General features: G+C 68.6%; 1 protein-coding gene across 1 annotated transcript in view; it reads right to left on the minus strand.

The window, feature by feature from the left end:
- The window catches only part of SYNGAP1 (synaptic Ras GTPase activating protein 1), a 33,530-nt gene extending 17,112 nt beyond the window's left edge, over positions 1 to 16,418 (minus strand). Inside the window, exons 1-5 of the mRNA XM_075725307.1 lie at positions 16,399 to 16,418; positions 15,078 to 15,201; positions 14,877 to 14,982; positions 4,945 to 5,042; positions 2,696 to 2,817 (exon numbers count right to left, since the gene is read on the minus strand). Of these exons, the coding sequence (XP_075581422.1) occupies positions 2,696 to 2,817; positions 4,945 to 5,042; positions 14,877 to 14,982; positions 15,078 to 15,201; positions 16,399 to 16,418 (470 nt within the window). The remainder of the gene's footprint in view (positions 1 to 2,695; positions 2,818 to 4,944; positions 5,043 to 14,876; positions 14,983 to 15,077; positions 15,202 to 16,398) is intronic.
- Positions 16,419 to 21,156: the final 4,738 nt, after the last annotated feature.

Here is a 21,156-nt window from a genome sequence, read left to right on the forward strand (position 1 = left end):
TCACATCCCCGAGGGACCCAGGCGTCCGGGGACCCCCCCCCCCACCCCAAAGCCAGAGGGGACCCAGGTGTCGGGGGTGTCTGGGCCCCACAAAGCCAGAGGGGACCCAGGCGTCTGGGACCCAGGCATCCGGCCACCCCAAAACAGGGGGACCCAGGCATCTGCCCCCCCACCCAGGCAAGGGGGACCCAGGTGTCTGGGCCCCCCCCCAAACAGAGGGGACCCAGGCATCAGCTGCCCCAAACCAGGGGGACCCAGGTGTCAGCTGCCCCAAAACAGGGGGACCCAGACATCAGGACCCCCCAAACCAGGGGGACCCAGGCATCAGGACCCCCAAACCAGGGGGACCCAGGTGTCAGCTGCCCCAAAACAGGGGGACCCAGGCATCAGCTGCCCCAAAACAGAGGGGACCCAGGTGTCAGGACCCCCAAAACAGGGGGACCCAAGCATCCAGTCCCCCCAAACCAGGGGGACCCAGGTGTCAGGACCCCCAAAACAGGGGGACCCCGGTGTCAGCTGCCCCAAAACAGGGGGACCCAGGCATCAGGACCCCCCAAAACAGGGCGACCCAGGTGTCAGGACCCCCAAAACAGGGGGACCCAGGTGTCAGGCCCCCCAAACCAGGGGGACCCAGGCATCAGGACCCCCCAGACCAGGGGGCCGCAGGCGTCTGGCCCCCCCTCGCACTCGGCAGCTGGCGCAGGTGAGCCGCCCCCGGGCGCTATATTTAGCCGCGGGGCTGCGTAAGCAGCGGGCCCCGCCATGTCCCCGTCCCCACGGCCGCCGCTCCCGGCTGCCGTCACCGGCACCGTGTCACCGGCACCCAGCGTGGCGGGGGTGGCGCAGCTAAAAATACCCCAGCGAGCAGGCACACCCCCCCCCCCTTCCCCTGGGGACAAGGGACAAGGGACCCCCCCGCCCAGGGCATCCCCTTGGGGACATCCCAAGGGACATCCCCCCCCCCTCCAAGGGACCTTTGGGGACCAGCCCTGGGGGTAGGGGACAAGGGGTGCTCCTGGGGACAGGGCCACCCCTTGGGGACAGGGGAATCCCCTCGGGGACCACCCGGGGGTAAGGGGATGAGGGGCCCCGGGAGCAGCGAGGACCCGTGTCCCCAGGGGACAGGGACAAGGGGACAGAAGTCCTCTGAGCCCAGGGACCATCTCCCCGGGGACAAGGGACATCCCAAGGGACAGGGGACCCCCCTGGGGACAGAGGGCCTCCTTGGGGACATCCCCAGGAGACACGGGGGTCAGGAGACCCCATCTCCTGGGGACCATCTCCCTGGGGACATGGGACCCCCCCCCCCCCCTCCCCGGGGACAGGGGACCGTACCCCATCCGCGGTGACGGTGACGGTGACGCCGGGCTGGGTGCCAGGCCGGATCCTGCGCCCGGTTCCCACCCACTGGCTCCGGCTCCAAACAGCGCCGGCACCGCCCGCCACCTGCCCGGCCACCCGGTCCCCAGCGTGTCCCCAAGGTGGGGAGTGGCGAGGACCTGCCCCATGCGGGGACACTGGGGACAGTGGGGAGCTGCCCCATGCGGGGACACTGGGGACACTGGGGACAGTGGGGAGCTGCCATACATTGGGGACACTGGGGGTCTACCCCATACAGGGACACTAGGGACCTGCCACACGTGGGGATGGGGACACTGGGGATGCTGGGGACACTGGGGACACTGGGGAGCTGCCCCGTATGGGGACACTGGGGACCTGCCCCATGCAGGGACACTGGAGACACTGGGGACACTGGGGAGCTGCCACACGTGGGGATGGGGACAGTAGGGACAGTGGGGAGCTGCCACACATTGGGGACACTGGGGGTCTACCCCATACGGGGACACTGGGGACCTGCCCCATACGGGGGCACTGGGGACACTGGGCACCTGCCCCATATGGGGACACTGGGGACAGTGGGGAGCTGCCACACATTGGGGACACTGGGGACACTGGACACCTGCCTGATATGGGGACACTGGGGACAGTGGGGAGCTGCCCCATATGGGGACACTGGGGACATTGGGGAGCTGCCACACGTGGGGATGGGGACAGGGGGGACCCGGCCCGATATGGGGACATTGGGGACCCGCCCCACACAGGGGGTTGTCCCTGCATCCGGACCGGCCACCCCCACCCCGAGCCTGGGGACATTCAGGGAATGGGGACGTCCCTGTGCCCAGCCTGGGGACATGGGGGGCAGGACTGGCCCCAGCCCCAGCCTGGGGACACCCAGAGAGCAGGAGTGTCCCCATGCCTGACCCAGTGCCACCGGGGCAGCAGGACCGTCCCCAAACCCAGCTTGGTGTCACCTGGGGAACAGGACTGTCCCCAAGCATGACCCAGTGCCACCTGGGCAGCAGAACCGTCCCCAAACCCAGCTTGGTGTCACCCAGAGACCAGGAGTGTCCCCAAGCATGACCCAGTGCCACCTGGTCAGCAGGACCATCCCCAAACCTGTCCTGGTGTCACCTGGGGAACAGGACCATCCCCAAACACAGCTTGGTGTCACCCAGAGACCAGGACTGTCCCCAGACCTGACCAGGTGACACCGGGGCAGCAGGACCGTCCCCATGCCCAGCTCAGTGTCACCCAGAGACCAGGCCTGTCCCCACGCCACCGCCACCCCCAGAGCATCCCCGTGCCTCGACGGGTGCCCCCAGGCCGTCCCCGCGGTGTCCCCGCGCGTCCCCACCTGTCGTGGTCGGCGCTGCGGAAGCGGGGCAGGATCTGCCGGAAGCTGCTGGTGCGGTCGAGCTTGGGCTGGCTCTTGGTGCGCTTGATGGAGCTCTTCAGGCGGCGGCTCAGGAAGCCTTGCTGGGGTACAGGCGGCTGAGGGGGGGCCAGGGGCGGGGGGCGGGGGGCAGGGGGGTCACGGGTGGCGGGGGGGCCGGGGGGACCAGGGGACCATGGAGGCAATGGGGATGGATGGGGTTACCATGGCGACCGGGAGCATGGGTCCAGGGTTACCATGGTGATGGGGGGCATAGGACCGGGGTTACCATGGTGATGGGGAGCATGGGTCCAGGGTTACCATGGCGATGGGGGCATAGGAGCAGGGTTACCATGGCGACAGGGAGCATGGGTCCAGGGTTACCATGACGATGGGGGGCATAGGACTGGGGTTACCATGGCAATGGGGGCATAGGAGCAGGGTTACCATGGCGAAGGGGAGCATGGGTCCAGGGTTACCATGGTGATGGGGGGGCATAGGACTGGGGTTACCATGGCGATGGGGGCATAGGAGCAGGGTTACCATGGCGACGGGGAACATGGGTCCAGGGTTACCATGGTGATGAGGGGCATAGGACCGGGGTTACCATGGCAATGGGGAGCATGGGTCCAGGGTTACCATGGCGATGGGGGGCATAGGACCGGGGTTACCATGGCAACAGGGAGCATAGGACCGGGGTTACCATGGCGATGGGGAGCATGGGTCCAGGGTTACCATGGCGATGGGGAGCATGGGTCCAGGGTTACCATGGTGATGGGGGGCATAGGACCGGGGTTACCATGGCGATGGGGGCATAGAAGCAGGGTTACCATGGCGATGGGGAGCATGGGTCCAGGGTTACCGCGGTGATGGGGGGCATAGGAGCAGGGTTACCATGGCAACGGGGAGCACAGGAACAGGGTTACCACGGCAACAGGAATGTGGAAGAGCAGGGGTAACCATGGGGATGAGGGATCGGGGTAACCATGGTAACAGGCATGTGCAGGAGTAGGGGGACCGTGGTGACATGGGAGCGGGGTCACCGGGTGGGCAGGAGCGGGGTAACCATGGCAACAGGCATGGGCAGGACCACGGTAACCACGGCGACGTGGGACCAGGGTAACCATGGTGACAGGCACAGGCAGGATCACGGCAACCAGGCGACAGGCATGTGCAGGAGCAGAGTGACCACGGCAACACGCGTGTGCAGAGTCACGGTAACCACGGTGACAGGCGCGGGCAGGACCAGGGTAACCATGGCGACGTGGGTGATGGTAACCATGGCAACAGGCATGTGCACGGGCATGGTAACCACGATGACACGTGTGTGCAGGAGCAGAGTAACCATGGCAACATGCATGGGCAGGACCGGGGTAACCATGGCAACATGGGACCGGGGTAACCATGTGTGCAGGATGAAGGTAACCATGGCAACGTGTGTGCAGGACCAAGGTAACCACAGCAACATACATGTGCAGGACCAGGGTAACTGTGGCCACACACACGTGTGCAGCCAGTGTAACCATGAGGACACGCGTGTGCAGGACTGCGGTAACCATGGAGACATGGGAGTGGGGTAACCATGACAACACATGTGTGCAGGAGCGGAGCAGCCATGTTGAGATGTGCACACAGGACCAGGGTAACCCAGGCAACATACATGTGCAGGACCAGGGTAACCGTGGCAACAGGCGTGTGCAGGATGGGGTAACCATGGTGACAGGCGTGCGCTGGATGAGCGTAACCATGGCAACATACACGCGCAGCACCAGGGTAACCGTGGGCAACCGGGGTCACGTGTGTGTGCAGGATGGGGTAACCATGGCAACATACAAGGGCAGGATGGGGTAACCATGACAACACGCGTGTGCAGGATGGAGTAACCATGACAACACCCATGTGCACAAGACCAGGGTAACCACGACAAACCACGTGCGCAGGCCGGCGTAACCACGGCAACACGTGTGCAGGAGCAGGGTAGCCGTGGCGACACGCATGTGCGGGACGGGGTAACCACGGCGACAGGCGTGTGCAGGATCCCGGTAACCACGGCAACAAGCACGCCCCTCCCGGGACCAGCCCAACCACGACAACACGCACGCGCAGGACCATGGCGACAGGTGTGCGCGGGGCCAGGGCAACCACGGCGACAGGCGTGTGCGGCACGAGGGCAACCACGGCGACAGGCGTGTGCGGGATGAGGGCAACCACGGCGACAGGCGTGTGCTCACCGAGGGCCGGAAGGGGGGGGCGGGCGGGGCGTCCATGTTGATGCTGTACTGCTTCCCCCCGGGGACGCTCTTCCTGCGGGAGCGGCCGCCGTGGTAATCTGGGGGGGACAAGGGGGGGACAGGAGCCTGAGGGGACACCGGGGACAAGGGGGGGGGCACACACAACAGTGGGGACCCCCCCACCCCCCCGCTGCGGGATGCGGGCCTACGGCGGGGGGGGAGGGAGCCCAGGAATCCAGGGAGGATTTGGGGGGAAACAGGGATTTGGGGGGGCCCAGGTGTCCTGGGAGGGGTAATGGGAGGCCCCAGGCATCTGGGGAGGATTTGGGGGGACCCAGGGATTTGGGGGGGGATCCAGGCATCCTGGGAGGGGTAAGAGGGACACCCAAGGATTTGGGGGGGGCCCAGGGATTTGGGGGGGCCCAGGCGTCCTGGGAGGGGTAATGCGGGGCCCCAGGCATCTGGGGAGTATTTGGGGGGACCCAGGGATTTGGGGGGGCCCAGGTGTCCTGGGAGGGATTTTCGGGGCCCCAGGCATCTGGGGAGGATTTGGGGGGACCCAGGGATTTGGGAGGGACCCAGGCATCCTGGGAGGGATTTGGGGGCTCCCAGGTATCCTGGGAGGGGTAATGGGGGGGCCCCAGGCATCTGGGGAGGATTTGGGGGGACCCAGGGATTTGGGGGACCCCAGGCATCCTGGGAGGGATTTGGGGGGTCCCAGGTGTCCTGGGAGGGATCTGGGGGGCCCCAAGCATCTGGGGAGCATTTGGGGGGACCCAGGGATTTGGGGGGCCCCAGGCATCCTGGGAGGGATTTGGGGGGTCCCAGGTGTCCTGGGAGGGATTTGGGGGGCCCCAAGCATCTGGGGAGCATTTGGGGGGACCTAGGGATTTGGGGGGCCCCAGGCATCCTGGGAGGGATTTGGGGGGCCCCAGGCATCCTGGGAGAATTGGGGGGGCCCCAGGCATCCTGGGACGGGTATGGGGGGGCCATGGGGTCACCCCCGTGTCAGGGAGCACCCTGAGGGCCTCCCTCCCCCCCCCCACCTCCCAGCAGCCCCCGGGGTCCCCTCGCCCCCCCCATCCCTCTGCCCCTCCCCCCGTCCCTCCTCCCATCCCTGACGTCACCCCCCCACCCCCCGCCAAAACCAAGGGGCGTCCCCATGCTCCTGGGGTCCCCCAAACTCTGCCCCCCCCCCAATATCCCCTTAACGCTGCCCCCAGCCCTGGGGTCCCCCAAATCTGCCCCCAGCCCTGGGGTCCCCCAACTTTGCCCCCCCCCAAACCCCCCTTAACCCTGACCCCCCCCCCCCAATATCCCCTTAACTCTGCTCCCAACCTCGGGGTCCCCTTAACCCTGCCCCCCCCAAGACCCCCCCAAATTCTGCCCCCCCCCCAAATGCCCTTAACTCTGCCCCGGCCCTGGGGTCCCCTTAACTCTGCCCCCAATCTTGGGGACCCCCTAATTCTGCCCCCGCCCCCCCAAATTCCACCCCCCCCTAAACATCCCCTGAACTCTGCCCCTGGGGTCCCCCCAGCCCTGCCCCCCCGAGACCCCCCCCAAGTGTCCCCAATCTCGGGGTCCCCCCAGCCCTGCCCCCCCCAAGTGTCCCCAATCTCGGGCTCCCCCCAGCCCTGCCCCCCCCTGAGACCCCCCCCAAGTGTCCCCAATCTCGGGGTCCCCCCAGCCCTGCCCCCCCCAAGTGTCCCCAATCTCGGGCTCCCCCCAGCCCTGCCCCCCCTGAGACCCCCCCCAAACTGTCCCCAATCTCGGGGTCCCCCCAGCCCTGCCCCCCCCCAGCTGTCCCCAATCTCGGGGTCCCCCCAGCCCTGCCCCCCCTGAGACCCCCCCCAAACTGTCCCCAATCTCGGGGTCCCCCCAGCCCTGTCTCTCCCCCAAACTGTCCCCAATCTTGGGCTCCCCCCAGCTCTGCCCCCCCCGACACCCCCCCCCAAGTGTCCCCAATCTCGGGGTCCCCCCAGCCCTGCCCCCCCGAGCCACCCCCAGCCCTGTCCCCAATCTCTGGGTCCCCCCCGCCCTACCCCCAATCTTGGGGTCCCCCAGCCCTGCCCCCCCCAACTGCCCCCAATCTCAGGGTCCCACCCCCCAAGACCCCCCCCAACTGTCCCAAATCTCGGTGTCCCCCCAGCCGTGCCCCCCTGAGACCCCCCCCAACTGCCCCCAATCTTGGGGTCCCACCCCCCAAGACCCCCCCCAAGTGTCCCCAATCTTGGGGTCCCCCCAGCCCTGCCCCCCCCAACTGCCCCCAGTCTGGGGGTCCCCCCAGCCCTGCCCCCCCCCAAGTGCCCCCAATCTCGGGGTCCCCCCAGCCCAGCCCCCCCCAGCCCTGCCCCCAATCTTGGGGTCCCCCCAGCCCTGCCCCCCCCGAGACCCCCCCAAGTGCCCCCAGTCTGGGGGTCCCCCCAGCCCAGCCCCCGCCCCCGGTTCCTACCGGCCACGGTCCTGCTGCCGCCCTCCAGGCTGAGGCGGGTGCCGGGGGGGGGGCCCAGGGTGCCCCGCAGCGCCCAGGGGGGGCCCGGCTGGGGGGGGCCCCACATGGCGCCTCCCCCGCCCTAGAGCCGCCCCGGGGGCCCCCCGCGAGCCCCACGGGCACCCGGGGGGGAACCGGCCCCCGGCCGCATCCCCGCACGCCTCGCACACGCGTGTGCCACGCGCAGGCCGGGGCGGGGGGGCGAGAGGCGGCGAGGGGGGTGGTGGGGGGGTTACACGCAGGCGGTCGTGTGCAGGGGGCTGGGGGCACACTCAGCCCGGGCCTTGCACGCTCACCCTTGGCTGTGCACACTCACCCCCGGAGCCATGCACGCTCGGCCCAGGCCGTGCACACTCAGCCCTGGCTGCGCACACTCACACCAGGCTGCGCACGCTCACCCCCCCCCCGAGCTGTGCACGCTCACCCCCTGCCATGCACACTCACCTCAGCCTGTGCACACTCACCCCAGGCCGTGCACTCTCACCTCAGCCTCTGCACACTCACCTCAGCCTGTGCACACTCACCCCAGGCCGTGCACGCTCACCTCAGCCTCTGCACGCTCACCCCAGGCCGTGCACGCTCACCTCAGCCTGTGCACGCTTCCCCCAGGCCGTGCACTCACCCCAGGCCGTGCACGCTCACACTCACCCCCGGCGCCGTGCACGCTCGCCCTGGGCCGTGCACGCTCACCGCCAGCTGTGCACGCTCACCCCTGGCCGTGCATGCTCACGCTCACACCTGGAGCCGTGCACGCTCACCTCAGGCCGTGCACGCTCGCTCCAGGCCGTGCACGCTCACACTCGCACCAGGAGCCGCACACGCTCACCCCAGGCCGTGCACGCTCACACTCACGCCAGGCACCGCACGCGCTCACCCCAGGCCGTGCACACTCGCCCCAGGCCGTGCACGCTCACTCTCACCCCTGAGCCATCACCTCCCCGCCCCAGGCCATGCACACTCCCCTGGGGCTGTGCACGCTCACCCCCACAGCTGTGCACGCTCACCCCAGGCCCTGCACACTCGCTGTTACCCTCGAGCCGTGCACGCTCACCCCTGGCCGTGCATGCCCACACTCACCGGCTTTGCACGCTCACACTCAGCCCTGGCCGTGCACACTCGCCGTCAGCCCCGGGGCTGTGCACGCTCACCCCTGGAGCTGTGCACGCTCACCCTCCCGCCTCCAGCCGTGCACGCTCACCTGTGAAGCCATGCACGCTCCAGCCGTGCACGCTCACTCCCCCGAGCTCTGCACGCTCCTGCTCACTCCCAGCCGTGCACACTCACACCTGGAGCCGGGCACGCTTGTCCCCAGCTGTGCACGCTCACTGTCACACCTGGCCCATGCACACTCACCCCCCCAGCTGTGCACCCTCACCCCCAGACCTTTGCACACTTGCTGCCAGCCCTGCACGCTCACCCCCGAGCTGTGCACGCTCACTGGCACTCCCAAAGCCTTGCACACTCACCCCCCAGCCCTGCACGCTCACTGGCACCCCTAGAGCCTTGCACGCTCACCACCCAGCCCCGCACGCTCCCTGTCACCCCTACAGCCTTGCACACTCACTCCCCAGCCCCGCACACTCCCTGTCACCCCTAGAGCCTTGCACGCTCACCGCCCAGCCCCGCACGCTCCCTGTCACCCCTACAGCCTTGCACACTCACTCCCGAGCTGTGCACACTCCCTGTCACCCCTAGAACCTTGCACGCTCACCCCCGAGCTGTGCACGCTCCCTGTCACCCCTACAGCCTTGCACACTCACCCCCAGCCCTGCACACTCCCTGTCACCCCTAGAACCTTGCACGCTCACTGCCCAGCCCCGCACGCTCCCTGTCACCCCTACAGCCTTGCACACTCACCCCCCCAGCCCTGCACAGTCCCTGTCACCCCTACAGCCTTGCACACTCACCCCCCCAGCCCTGCACAGTCCCTGTCACCCCTACAGCCTTGCACACTCAGCCCCAGCCCTGCACGCTCCCTGTCACCCCTAGAGCCTTGCACGCTCACCCCTCAGCTGTGCACTTTCCCTGTCACCCCTACAGCCTTGCACGCTCACCCCTGAGCTGTGCACGCTCCCTGTCACCCCTACAGCCTTGCACACTCAGCCCCAGCCCTGCACACTCCCTGTCACCCCTGCAAGTGTGCACGCTCGCTCCCGCCCTTGCACGCTCGCTCCCGCCCTTGCACGCTCGCCCCCGCCCGTGCACGCTCGCCCCCGCCGCCGCCGCACACTCGCCCGGGGGGGTTGCACACTCGCCCCGGCCGTTGCACACTCACCCCCCGCCGCTCCCGCTCCCGCCGCCGCCGCCGCCCCGCGCGCGCGCACGCTCCGCCCCCGCCGCGCGCCCCCTCCGGCCCCGCCCCCTCCCCTCCCCCTCCCCCCCCGCTCTCACCTCGGGCGCGCGCGGCCCCGCCCCGGGCCGGGGGGGGCGGGGTCCGGAGGAGGGGGCGGGGCGGCGTTGCCGGGGAGACGTGGCCACGCCCCGCCGCCGCGCGCGGGGTCTCGTGGCCGTGTCCCCTCCCCCCCCCGTGGGACCCCCGCGGGACCGGCCCCCACAGAGACCCCCCACGGGGGACAGCGACAGCGGGGGGGCCGGGGGACACGGGGGACACTGGGGACACTGGGGGACACTGGGGACAGTGGCACTGGTGATGGCAGTGATGGTGGCAGTGACACTGGTGGCCATGGCAGCGGGGACTGTGGTGGCAGCGGGGACAGTGGGAACAGTGCGAACAGCGGGAACAGTGAGAACAGTGACACCGGCAGCACCGGTGATGGTGGTGATGGTGGCAGTGGGGACGCTGGTGGCCATGGCAGTGGGGGCAGTGGGGACAGTGGGAGCAGTGGGGACAGTGACACCGGCAGCACCAGTGATAGTGGTGATGGTGGCAGTGGGGACGCTGATGGCCATGGCAGTGGGGACAGTGGTGGCAGTGACAGTGGTGGTGGCAGTGGGGGCAGTGGGGACAGTGACAGTGGTGATGGTGGTGATGGTGGCAGTGGGGACAGTGACACTGGTGGCCATGGCAGTGGGGACAGTGGTGGCAATTCATGGCAGTGGGGACAGTGACACTGGTGGTAATGGTGGCAGTGGGGACAGTGGGGACAGTGGGAACCGTGACACTGGTGATGGTGGTGATGGTGGCAGTGACAGTGGTGGCAGTGGGGACAGTGACACTGGCAGCCATGGCAGTGGTGGCAGTGGCAGTGTCACTGGCAGCACTGGTGGTGCTGGTGATGGTGGCAGTGGGGTCAGTGACGCTGGCGGTCATGGCAGTGGTGGCAATGGTGGCAGTGACAGTGACACTGGCGGCACTGGTGGTGGTGATGGTGATGATGGTGGCAGTGGGGACAGTGGTGGTGATGGTGGCAGTGGGGACAGTGGGGATGGTGGCAGCGGTGGCAGTGACAGTGGTAGCACTGGTGGCTGGTGGCAGCAGAGACAGGGACACTGGTGGCACTCACTGGTGGTGGTGGCACTGGTGGCAGTGGGGAGGTGACACTGGTGGCACTGGTGGTGGTGGCAGTGGTGGCAATGGGGACAGCGACTATGGCAGTGGTGGCAGTGGTGACACTGAGAGTGGTGGCCATGGCAGCGGCAATGGTGGTGGTGGTGATGGTAGCAGTGGTGGCAACGGGGACAGTGGTGGTGGCCGTGGGGACAGTGGGGATGGCGGGTGGCAGTGGTGGTGGCAGCAGGGACTGTGGCAGCATAGGCACTGCCACCGGTGACCGTGGCACTGGCGGCAGTGATGATGGTGACAGTGGTGGCAGTGGGGACAGCAGTGGCAGTGGTGATGGTGATGGTGGTGGCTGTGGCGATGGTGGTGACAGTGGTGGCAGTGGCAAGAGTGGTGGCTGTGGTGATGGTGACAGTGGTGATGGGGAGGTGTGACAGTGGTGACAGTGATGATGGTGGTGGCAGGGGATGGTGGCGGCGCTGATGCTGGTGGCGATGGTGACAGCGGTGGGGGTGGCAGCGGTGCGTGGCTGGTCCCCCCTGTGCTGTGATGGTGATGGTGGCAGTGGTGACAGTGGTGGTGGCGGTGGATGGTGGCAGTGGTGGCAGTGCTGGTGGCAGTGGTGACAGTGGTGGTGACAGTGGTGGCAGTGGCAGGGGTGGCACGTGGCTGGTCCCCCTGCACTGCTGGTGCTGGTGGTACTGGTGGTGGTGGCAGTGCTGGTGGTGGTAGGTGGTGGCAGTGGTGACACTGGTGACAGTGCTGGTGGTGGCTGTGGTGGTGACAGCGGTTGCTGGCAGTGGCAGGGGTGGCACGTGGCCAGTGTGTCCCCCCGCTGTGATGGTGCTGGTGATGCTGGTGGCAGTGGGGATGGTGACAGCGGGTGGTGGCAGTGGTGACACTGGCGACAGTGGCAGCATCGGTGACACTGGATGGTGGTGGTGGTGACACTGGGGACAATGCTGATGGCAGTGGTGGTAGTGCTGGTGACACTGGATGGTGGCAATGGTGGTGGCAGTGGCAGGGGTGGCACGTGGCCGGTCCCCCAGTGCTGTGTGGGTGCTGGTGACAGTGGTGAAGGTGGCAGTGGTGGCAGTGGTAGCAGTGGTGGTGACAGTGGATGGTGGTGGTGGTGACACTGGATGGTGACACTGGTGATAGTGGCAGTGGTGGTGACAGTGGATGGTGACAGTGGTGACACTGAATGGTGACGGGCTGGCAATGCTGGTGGCAGTGCTGGTGACACTGGATGGTGACACTGGTGACAGTGGCAGTGGTGGTGGCAGTGGTGGTGACAGTGGACGGTGACAGTGGTGACACTGAATGGTGACAGGGTGGCAATGCTGGTGGCAGTGCTGGTGACACTGGATGGTGACACTGGTGACAGTGGCAGTGGTGGTGGCAGTGGTGGTGACAGTGGACGGTGACAGTGGTGACACTGAATGGTGACAGGGTGGCAATGCTGGTGGCAGTGCTGGTGACACTGGATGGTGGCACTGGTGACAGTGGCAGTGGTGATAGTGGATGGTGGCAGTGGATGGTGGCAGCGGTGGCAGTGCTGGTGGCAGTGCTGGTGACAGGGGATGTGACGGTGGATGGTGACACTGGATGGTGGCAGTGGTGGCAGTGGTGGTGACAGTGGATGGTGACACTGGATGGTGACACTGGTGACAGTGGCAGTCGATGGTGGCAGTGGTGGCACTGGATGGTGACACTGGATGGTGGCAGTGGTGGTGGCAGTGGCAGGGGTGGCACGTGGCCGGTCCCCCCTGTGCCATGTGGGTGCTGGTGACAGTGGTGATGGTGGCAGTGGTGGCAGCGGTGGTGACAGTGGATGGTGGTGACATTGGATGGTGGCACTGGATGGCGGCAGTGATGGTCACACTGGATGGTGACACTGGTGACAATGGCAGTGCTGGTGATACTGGATGGTGGCAGTGGATGGTGGCAATGGTGGGGATGGCACGTGGCTGGTCCCCCTGCACTGCGCGGGTGCTGGTGGGTGGCAGTGGTGACGGTGGCTGTGGTGACACTGGATGGTGGTGACAGTGGCGATGGTGGCAGTGGTGGTGGTGACACTGGATGGTGACAGTGGCGATGGTGACTGATGACAGTGGCAGTGGTGGTGGTGAGACTGGATAGTGGCAGTGCCAGTGGTGGCAGTGCCAGTGGTGATGGTGACAGTGGCGATGGTGGCAGTGGTGGTGGTGGCAGTGGTGGCAGTGCCGGTGGTGGCAGTGCCAGTGGTGATGGTGACAGTGGCGGTGGTGGCAGTGGTGGCAGTGCTGGTGGTGGCAGTGCCAGTGGTGATGGTGACAGTGGCGGTGGTGGCAGTGGTGGTGGTGGCAGTGGTGGCAGTGCCAGTGGTGATGGTGACAGTGGCGGTGGTGGCAGTGCCGGTGGTGGTGGTGGTGCCGGTGGTGGTGGTGGCAGTGGGGGTGGTGATACTGGATGGTGGTGGCAGTGGCGATGGTGACAGTGTCACTGGTGGCAGTGGTGATGGTGGCAGTGCAGGTGGTGGCAGTGGGGGTGGTGACACTGGATGGTGGTGGCAGTGGTGGTAGTGGTGATGGTGACAGTGGCAGTGGGGGTGGTGACACTGGATGGTGGTGGCAGTGATGATGGTGGCGATGGTGACAGTGGCAGTGGTGGCAGCGGTGACAGTGGTGGTGCCGGTGGTGGCAGTGGGGGTGGTGACACTGGATGGTGGTGGCAGTGGCGATGGTGCCGGTGGTGGCAGTGGCAGTGGTGGTGGCAGTGGTGGCGATGGTGACAGTGGCGATGGTGGTGGCAGTTACAATGGCAGTGGTGGCAGTGGCGATGGTGGCAGTGGCGGTGGGGGTGGTGATGGTGGTGGCAGTGGCAGTGGGGGTGATGGTGCCATTGGCGATGGTGGTGGCAGTGGCGGCGATGGTGGCAGTGGCAGTGGCAGTGGTGGCAATGGTGACAGTGGTGATGGTGGTGGCAGCGGCAGCAATGGCGATGGTGGCAGTGGTGGTGGCAGTGCTGATGATGGTGGCAGTGGTGGCAGTGGTGGCGATGGTGGCAGTGGTGACAGTGACGACGGTGGCAGTGGTGGCAGTGGTGAAGGTGACAGTGGCGATGGTGGCAGTGGCGGCAGTGGTGATGGTGGCGATGGTGATGATGGTGGTGGCGATGGTGGCAGTGGTGACAGTGGCGATGGTGGTGGCAGTGGCGGCGGGGGTGGCAGTGCTGGTGATGGTGGCGATGGTGGCAGTGGTGACAGTGGCGATGGTGATGGTGGTGGCGATGGTGGCAGTGGTGACAGTGGCGATGGTGGCAGTGGTGGCGGGGGGTGGCGCGCGCGTGTCCCCCCCGCGCTGTCGCCGTCGCCATGGCGACGCTTTTAAGCCCAACTTCGCCGGGAGACAAAATTCTTTTTTTAAATGCCGGGAGGAAGCGGGGGAGGGGCGGGGGGGGGGGAGGGGGCGCCGCCGTGTCCCCCCGTGTCCCCATCCCCCCCCATCCCCACGCCCCTCCCCCCCCGAGGCCACCCACGGGGCACGATGCGGGGGGAGGGGCAGCGCCCGGACGCCTGGGTCCCCTCGGGGGGGGAGGGGAGCCGGGGGGGGGGGGATGGGTGGGGGGGGGAGCGGAGGGGAGGGGATGGGGGGAGGGGGGGGGAGGGGATGGGGGAGGGGCGTGGGCCGAGGTGGGGGGGAGGGGTCGGGTCAAGGCCGCGGACGCCCGGGTCCCCTCTTTTTTTTTTTTTTTTTTTTGGGGGGGGGGGGAGGGGGGAGGGGCGGCCGCCTCCCCGCGCCGCGGGGTTTCCCTAGCAACGGTTGCCGAGCAGCCATGCGTGCCTCCCGCGAGCATTATGGGATGGCTGCCGGCGCTCGGGGGAGGCGTGCTGGGGGGGGGGGGGTGGATGCTGCTGAGCCTCCCCTCTCGCGCTGCTGCACCCCCCGCGCCCCCCGCCCCCCCCCCCCGTAACCGGGGCCCGCGGGGGCCCCCCGGTACCGTGCTCGGGGTGGGGGCGGCCCTCCACCGGCACGCTGACGGTGCGGCGCAGCAGCTTGCTCCGGCACGGTTCGCTCCGGCGATCCCGGATGAGCAGCGGGTGGATCTGGGAGCGAAGGAGAAAGGCCCAGGGTGGGGGGCGCAGGGGTGACGACCCCCCCACCCCCCACCCCACCCCCCAAAATGTCTGTCCCCGCTCACCTCCTCCTCATCCAGCATCAGCAGCTGGTTCCCGGAGATGATGCAGAACCGGGGGTTCCAGGGCGGGCGCTCGTAGGGCGATGGGGCGTAGGGCCCGCGGGCCAGGGGGGCTCCTCGCACATCTGGGGGGGTGGGAAGGAGTGGGGAGGGGGGGGGGGTCACCGCTGGGCCGCCCCCCGACGGCCGCTTCCCCCCCCCACACACACACCCCCCACCCCACCCATGGGTGCTGGGCTCCCGCATCCCGGCGTTGCTCCGGCAACGGCAGCGCATGGCGGGGGAGGGGGCCCCCACCCCAATACCTGGGCCCCCACCCCAATGCCTGGGTCCTCACCCCAATGCCTGGGTGCCCCCCAGACGCCTGGGTGCCCCCCAGACGCCTGGGAGCCCCCCAGACGCCTGAGTGCCCCAGCCTCCCACGCTGGGGGATGCACAAGGCCCGGGTCCCCAATTGGGGAGCTGGGGGTGAGGGGCTGGGACGCCTGGGTCCCCACCACCCCCACCCTGACCCGGACGCCTGGGTCCCTCGGGGCTCCCATGGGTGGGGGGGCTGCGGGGGGGTGGGCAAGGCCCGGGTCCCCCCCCCGGTCCCCAGGCCGCAGGGCAGCTCCCCCCCAGCCCGGCCCCGGCCCCGATTCGAAGTGGGTCAGCCCGCTCCCCGGGGACCCCCCGGCCCCGCCGCCGCCCCCCACCCCCCCCGGCCCCGGAGCCCCCCCCCCCCAGGCCGGGCCCCGTCGGCGGTGAAGGACCCGGCACCGGCACCCCCGGGGCCGCCACCCCCGGGACCGGCAGCAGCGGGCACCCGCATCCCCCGGCACCAGCATCAGCCCGGGACCGGCCCCCCCCGGGGCGAGCGGCCCCCCCGGCACTGGCCGCGACCGGCACCGGCATCCCCGGTACCGGCATCCCCGGGTACCAGCATCCCCGGGTACCGGCATCCCCGGGTACCGGCATCCCCGGGTACCGGCATCCCTGGGTACCGGCATCCCCGGTACCGGCATCCCCGGGTATCAGCACGGGTCCCGGCATCCCCGGTACCGGCCCCCCCCCGGCCCCAGCATCCCCCCCCGGCCCCGGCATCCCCGGGTACCGGCATCCCCCGGCAGCGGCATCCCCCGGTGCCGACCCCCCCGGTGCCGGTGCCGGTGCCGGTGCCGGCCCCGCCCGGTCCCCGCTGCTGCTCCCGGCCCCACCCCGGGCCGCTCCCCCCCCCCCGGCCGCTGCCTCCCGGTACCGGCTGCGGGGCCGGGACCGCCCCCCCCCCGCTGCCCCCCCCGCTGCCCCCCGGTGCCGCCCGGTGCCGCCCGGTGCCGGTACCCCTCGGAAGGGGACATAGGACATGGTTCCTCCGCGCTCGCTTCCCCCGGGCGCCGGCACGGGCGGCGCGGGGGACCCAGGCGGCCGGGGGGGGGAGGGGGGGGCGGACCCAGGCGTCCGGGGGAGGGGGGGGGACGCAGGCGTCGGGGGAGGGGACCCGGGAGTCCGGGGGAGGGACCCGGGCCGGGGGGAGGGGGGCGGGCCCGGGCGGGAGGCGGGGGGAGGGGCAGGGGTGCGGGGGGGGGGCGCCGGCCGCTCTCGGAGGCGGCGCCTTTAAGGGCCGCCCCATCCCCCCCCCCGCGACACCGGCGACAGCAGCGGCACCAGTGACACCAGTGACAGCAGTGACAGCAGCGGCACCAGTGACAGCAGCGGCACCAGTGACACCAGTAGCACCAGTGACACCAGTGACAGCAGCGATACCAGTGACAGCAGTGACAGCAGTGACAGCAGTGATGGCAGCGGCACCAGTGACAGCAGTGACACCAGTAGCACCAGTGACACCAGTGACAGCAGCGGCACCAGTGACAGCAGTGACACCAGCGGCACCAGTGACACCAGTGACACCAGCGATACCAGTGACACCAGTAGCACCAGTGACACCACTGACAGCAGTGACAGCAGCGGCACCAGTGACAGCAGCAGCACCAGTGGCACCAGTGACACCAGTGCAGTGTCACTAGTGGCATCAGTGATACCGGTGACAGCAGTGACAGGAGTGATGCCAGCAGCACCAGTGACAGCAGCGATACCAGTGACAGCAGTGACAGCAGCACCAGTGACACCAGTGGCACCAGTGACACCAGTGCAGTGACAGCAGCGATACCAGTGACAGCAGCAGCACCAGTGGCATCAGTGGCACCAGTGCAGTGGCACCAGTGGCATCAGTGATACCAGTGACAGCAGTGACAGTAGCGATACCAGTGACAGCAGTGACAGCAGGGAAACCAGCAGCACCAGTGACACCAGTGCAGTGACAGCAGTGACACCAGCAACACCAGTGACACCAACAACACCAGTGACAGCAGTGCAGTGGCACCAGTAACAGCAGAGACAGCAGTGACACCAGTGCAGTGACAGCAGTGATACCAGTGCCACCAGCAACACCAGTGGCAGCAGTTACAGCAGTGGCCCATCTCAGTGGCATGGGGGTCCCCAGGCTCTCTACCCCAGTGCTCCCAGTGCTCCCAGTAACCCTGCTCCCCCATCCCAGTGCCTCCCTGTGCCCTGCTCCCAGCGCTCCCAGCGCTCCCAGCGCTCCCAGTGTCCCCAGTGCTCCCAGCACTCCCAGTGTCCCCAGTGCTCCCAGTCCTCCCAGCGCTCCCAGCGCTCCCAGTGTCCCCAGTGCTCCCAGCGCTCCCAGTGTCCCCAGTGTCCCCAGCCCTCCCAGTGTCCCCCAGCGCTCCCAGCGCTCCCAGTGCTCCCAGTGTCCCCAGCGCTCCCAGCGCTCCCAGCGCTCCCAGGGCTCCCAGCGCTCCCAGTGATCCCAGTGCTCCCAGTGCCCCCAGCGCTCCCAGTGATCCCAGTGTCCCCCAGCGCTCCCAGTGTCCCCAGTGCTCCCCAGCGCTCCCAGTGATCCCAGCGCTCCCAGTGCTCCCAGGGCTCCCAGCGCTCCCAGTGTCCCCAGCGCTCCCATTGCCCCCAGCGCTCCCAGTGCCCCCAGCGCTCCCAGTGATCCCAGTGTCCCCAGTGCTCCCAGTGCCCCCAGTGCTCCAGCGCTCCCCAGTGCCCCCAGTGCTCCCAGTGCCCCCAACGCTCCCAGTGCCCCCCCAGCGCTCCCAGCGCACCCAGTGATCCCAGTGTCCCCAGCGCTCCCAGTGTCCCCAGTGCTCCCAGTGCCCCAACGCTCCCAGTGCTTCCCAGTGTCCCCCAGTGCTCCCAGCGCTCCCAGTGTCCCCAGTGATCCCAGTGCCCCCAACGCTCCCAGTGCTCCCAGTGTCCCCAGTGCTCCCAGTGTCCCCCAGCGCTCCCAGTGATCCCAGTGCTCCCAGCGCTCCCAGTGATCCCAGTGCTCCCAGCGCTCCCAGTGCTCCCAGTGTCCCCAGCGCTCCCAGTGATCCCAGTGTCCCCAGTGCTCCCAGTGATCCCAGCGCTCCCAGTGTCCCCAGTGCTCCCAGTGCCCCCAGGGCTCCCAGCGCTCCCAGTGTCCCCAGCGCTCCCAGCGCTCCCAGTGATCCCAGCGCTCCCAGTGCTCCCAGTGCCCCCAGCGCTCCCAGTGATCCCAGTGTCCCCAGTGCTCCCAGCGCTCCCAGTGCTCCCAGTCTCCCCAGTGCTCCCAGCGCTCCCAGTGTCCCCAGCGCTCCCAGTGATCCCAGTGTCCCCAGCGCTCCCAGTGTCCCCAGAGCTCCCAGTGTCCCCAGTGCTCCCAGTGTCACCAGCGCTCCCAGTGATCCCAGCGCTCCCAGTGTCCCCAGCGCTCCCAGTGTCCCCAGCGCTCCCAGTGCCCCCAGTGTCCCCAGCGCTCCCAGTGTCCCCAGCGCTCCCAGTGATCCCAGCGCTCCCAGTGATCCCAGCGCTCCCAGTGCCCCCAGCGCTCCCAGTGATCCCAGTGCTCCCAGTGTCCCCAGCGCTCCCAGTGTCCCCAGCGCTCCCAGCGCTCCCAGTGATCCCAGTGCTCCCAGTGTCCCCAGCGCTCCCAGTGTCCCCAGCGCTCCCAGTGATCCCAGTGCTCCCAGTGCCCCCAGCGCTCCCAGTGCTCCCAGCGCTCCCAGTGTCCCCAGCGCTCCCAGTGGTCCCAGCGCTCCCAGTGTCCCCAGTGCCCCCAGCGCTCCCAGTGCCCCCAGCGCTCCCAGTGATCCCAGTGTCCCCAGCGCTCCCAGTGCTCCCAGTGCCCCCAGCGCTCCCAGTGCCCCCAGTGTCCCCAGTGCTCCCAGTGCCCCCAGTGCTCCCAGTGCCCCCAGCGCTCCCAGTGATCCCAGCGCTCCCAGTGATCCCAGTGATCCCAGCGCTCCCAGTGATCCCAGTGCTCCCAGTGTCCCCAGCGCTCCCAGTGATCCCAGCGCTCCCAGTGATCCCAGTGCTCCCAGCGCTCCCAGTGATCCCAGCGCTCCCAGTGCCCCCAGCGCTCCCAGTGCTCCCAGTGATCCCAGTGTCCCCAGTGCTCCCAGTGATCCCAGTGCTCCCAGTGTCCCCAGTGCCCCCAGCGCTCCCAGTGCCCCCAGCGCTCCCAGTGATCCCAGTGTCCCCAGCGCTCCCAGTGCTCCCAGTGCCCCCAGCGCTCCCAGTGATCCCAGTGTCCCCAGCGCTCCCAGTGTCCCCAGTGCTCCCAGTGTCCCCAGTGCTCCCAACGCTCCCAGTCTCCCCAGTGCTCCCAGTGCTCCCAGTGTCCCCAGCGCTCCCAGTGATCCCAGTGTCCCCCAGCGCTCCCAGTGCCCCCAGCGCTCCCAGCGCTCCCAGTGTCACCAGCGCTCCCAGTGCCCCCAGCGCTCCCAGTGATCCCAGTGATCCCAGTGCTCCCAGTGCCCCCAGCGCTCCCAGTGCTCCCAGCGCTCCCAGTGATCCCAGTGTCCCCAGTGCTCCCAGTGATCCCAGCGCTCCCAGTGATCCCAGCGCTCCCAGTGTCCCCAGTGCTCCCAGTGCCCCCAGCGCTCCCAGTGATCCCAGCGCTCCCAGTGATCCCAGTGATCCCAGCGCTCCCAGTGATCCCAGTGCTCCCAGTGTCCCCAGCGCTCCCAGTGATCCCAGCGCTCCCAGTGATCCCAGTGCTCCCAGTGATCCCAGCGCTCCCAGTGATCCCAGCGCTCCCAGTGCTCCCAGTGATCCCAGTGTCCCCAGTGCTCCCAGTGATCCCAGTGCTCCCAGTGTCCCCAGTGCCCCCAGCGCTCCCAGTGCCCCCAGCGCTCCCAGTGATCCCAGTGTCCCCAGCGCTCCCAGTGTCCCCAGTGCTCCCAGTGTCCCCAGTGCTCCCAACGCTCCCAGTCTCCCCAGTGCTCCCAGTGCTCCCAGTGTCCCCAGCGCTCCCAGTGATCCCAGTGTCCCCAGCGCTCCCAGTGCCCCCAGCGCTCCCAGCGCTCCCAGTGTCACCAGCGCTCCCAGTGATCCCAGCGCTCCCAGTGATCCCAGTGATCCCAGTGCTCCCAGTGCCCCCAGCGCTCCCAGTGCTCCCAGCGCTCCCAGTGATCCCAGTGTCCCCAGTGCTCCCAGTGATCCCAGCGCTCCCAGTGATCCCAGCGCTCCCAGTGTCCCCAGTGCTCCCAGTGCCCCCAGCGCTCCCAGTGATCCCAGCGCTCCCAGTGATCCCAGTGATCCCAGCGCTCCCAGTGATCCCAGTGCTCCCAGTGTCCCCAGCGCTCCCAGTGATCCCAGCGCTCCCAGTGATCCCAGTGCTCCCAGTGATCCCAGCGCTCCCAGTGATCCCAGCGCTCCCAGTGCTCCCAGTGATCCCAGTGTCCCCAGTGCTCCCAGTGATCCCAGTGCTCCCAGTGTCCCCAGTGCCCCCAGCGCTCCCAGTGCCCCCAGCGCTCCCAGTGATCCCAGTGTCCCCAGCGCTCCCAGTGCTCCCAGTGCCCCCAGCGCTCCCAGTGATCCCAGTGTCCCCAGCGCTCCCAGTGTCCCCAGTGCTCCCAGTGTCCCCAGCGCTCCCAGTGCCCCCAGCGCTCCCAGTGCTCCCAGTGCTCCCAGTGTCCCCAGCGCTCCCAGTGATCCCAGTGTCCCCAGCGCTCCCAGTGCCCCCAGCGCTCCCAGCGCTCCCAGTGTCACCAGCGCTCCCAGTGATCCCAGCGCTCCCAGCGCCCCCAGTGCCCCCAGCGCTCCCAGTAGCTCC

This window comes from Pelecanus crispus, chromosome 29, assembly GCF_030463565.1.
Source record: "Pelecanus crispus isolate bPelCri1 chromosome 29, bPelCri1.pri, whole genome shotgun sequence".
Classification (NCBI taxonomy): domain Eukaryota; kingdom Metazoa; phylum Chordata; class Aves; order Pelecaniformes; family Pelecanidae; genus Pelecanus; species Pelecanus crispus.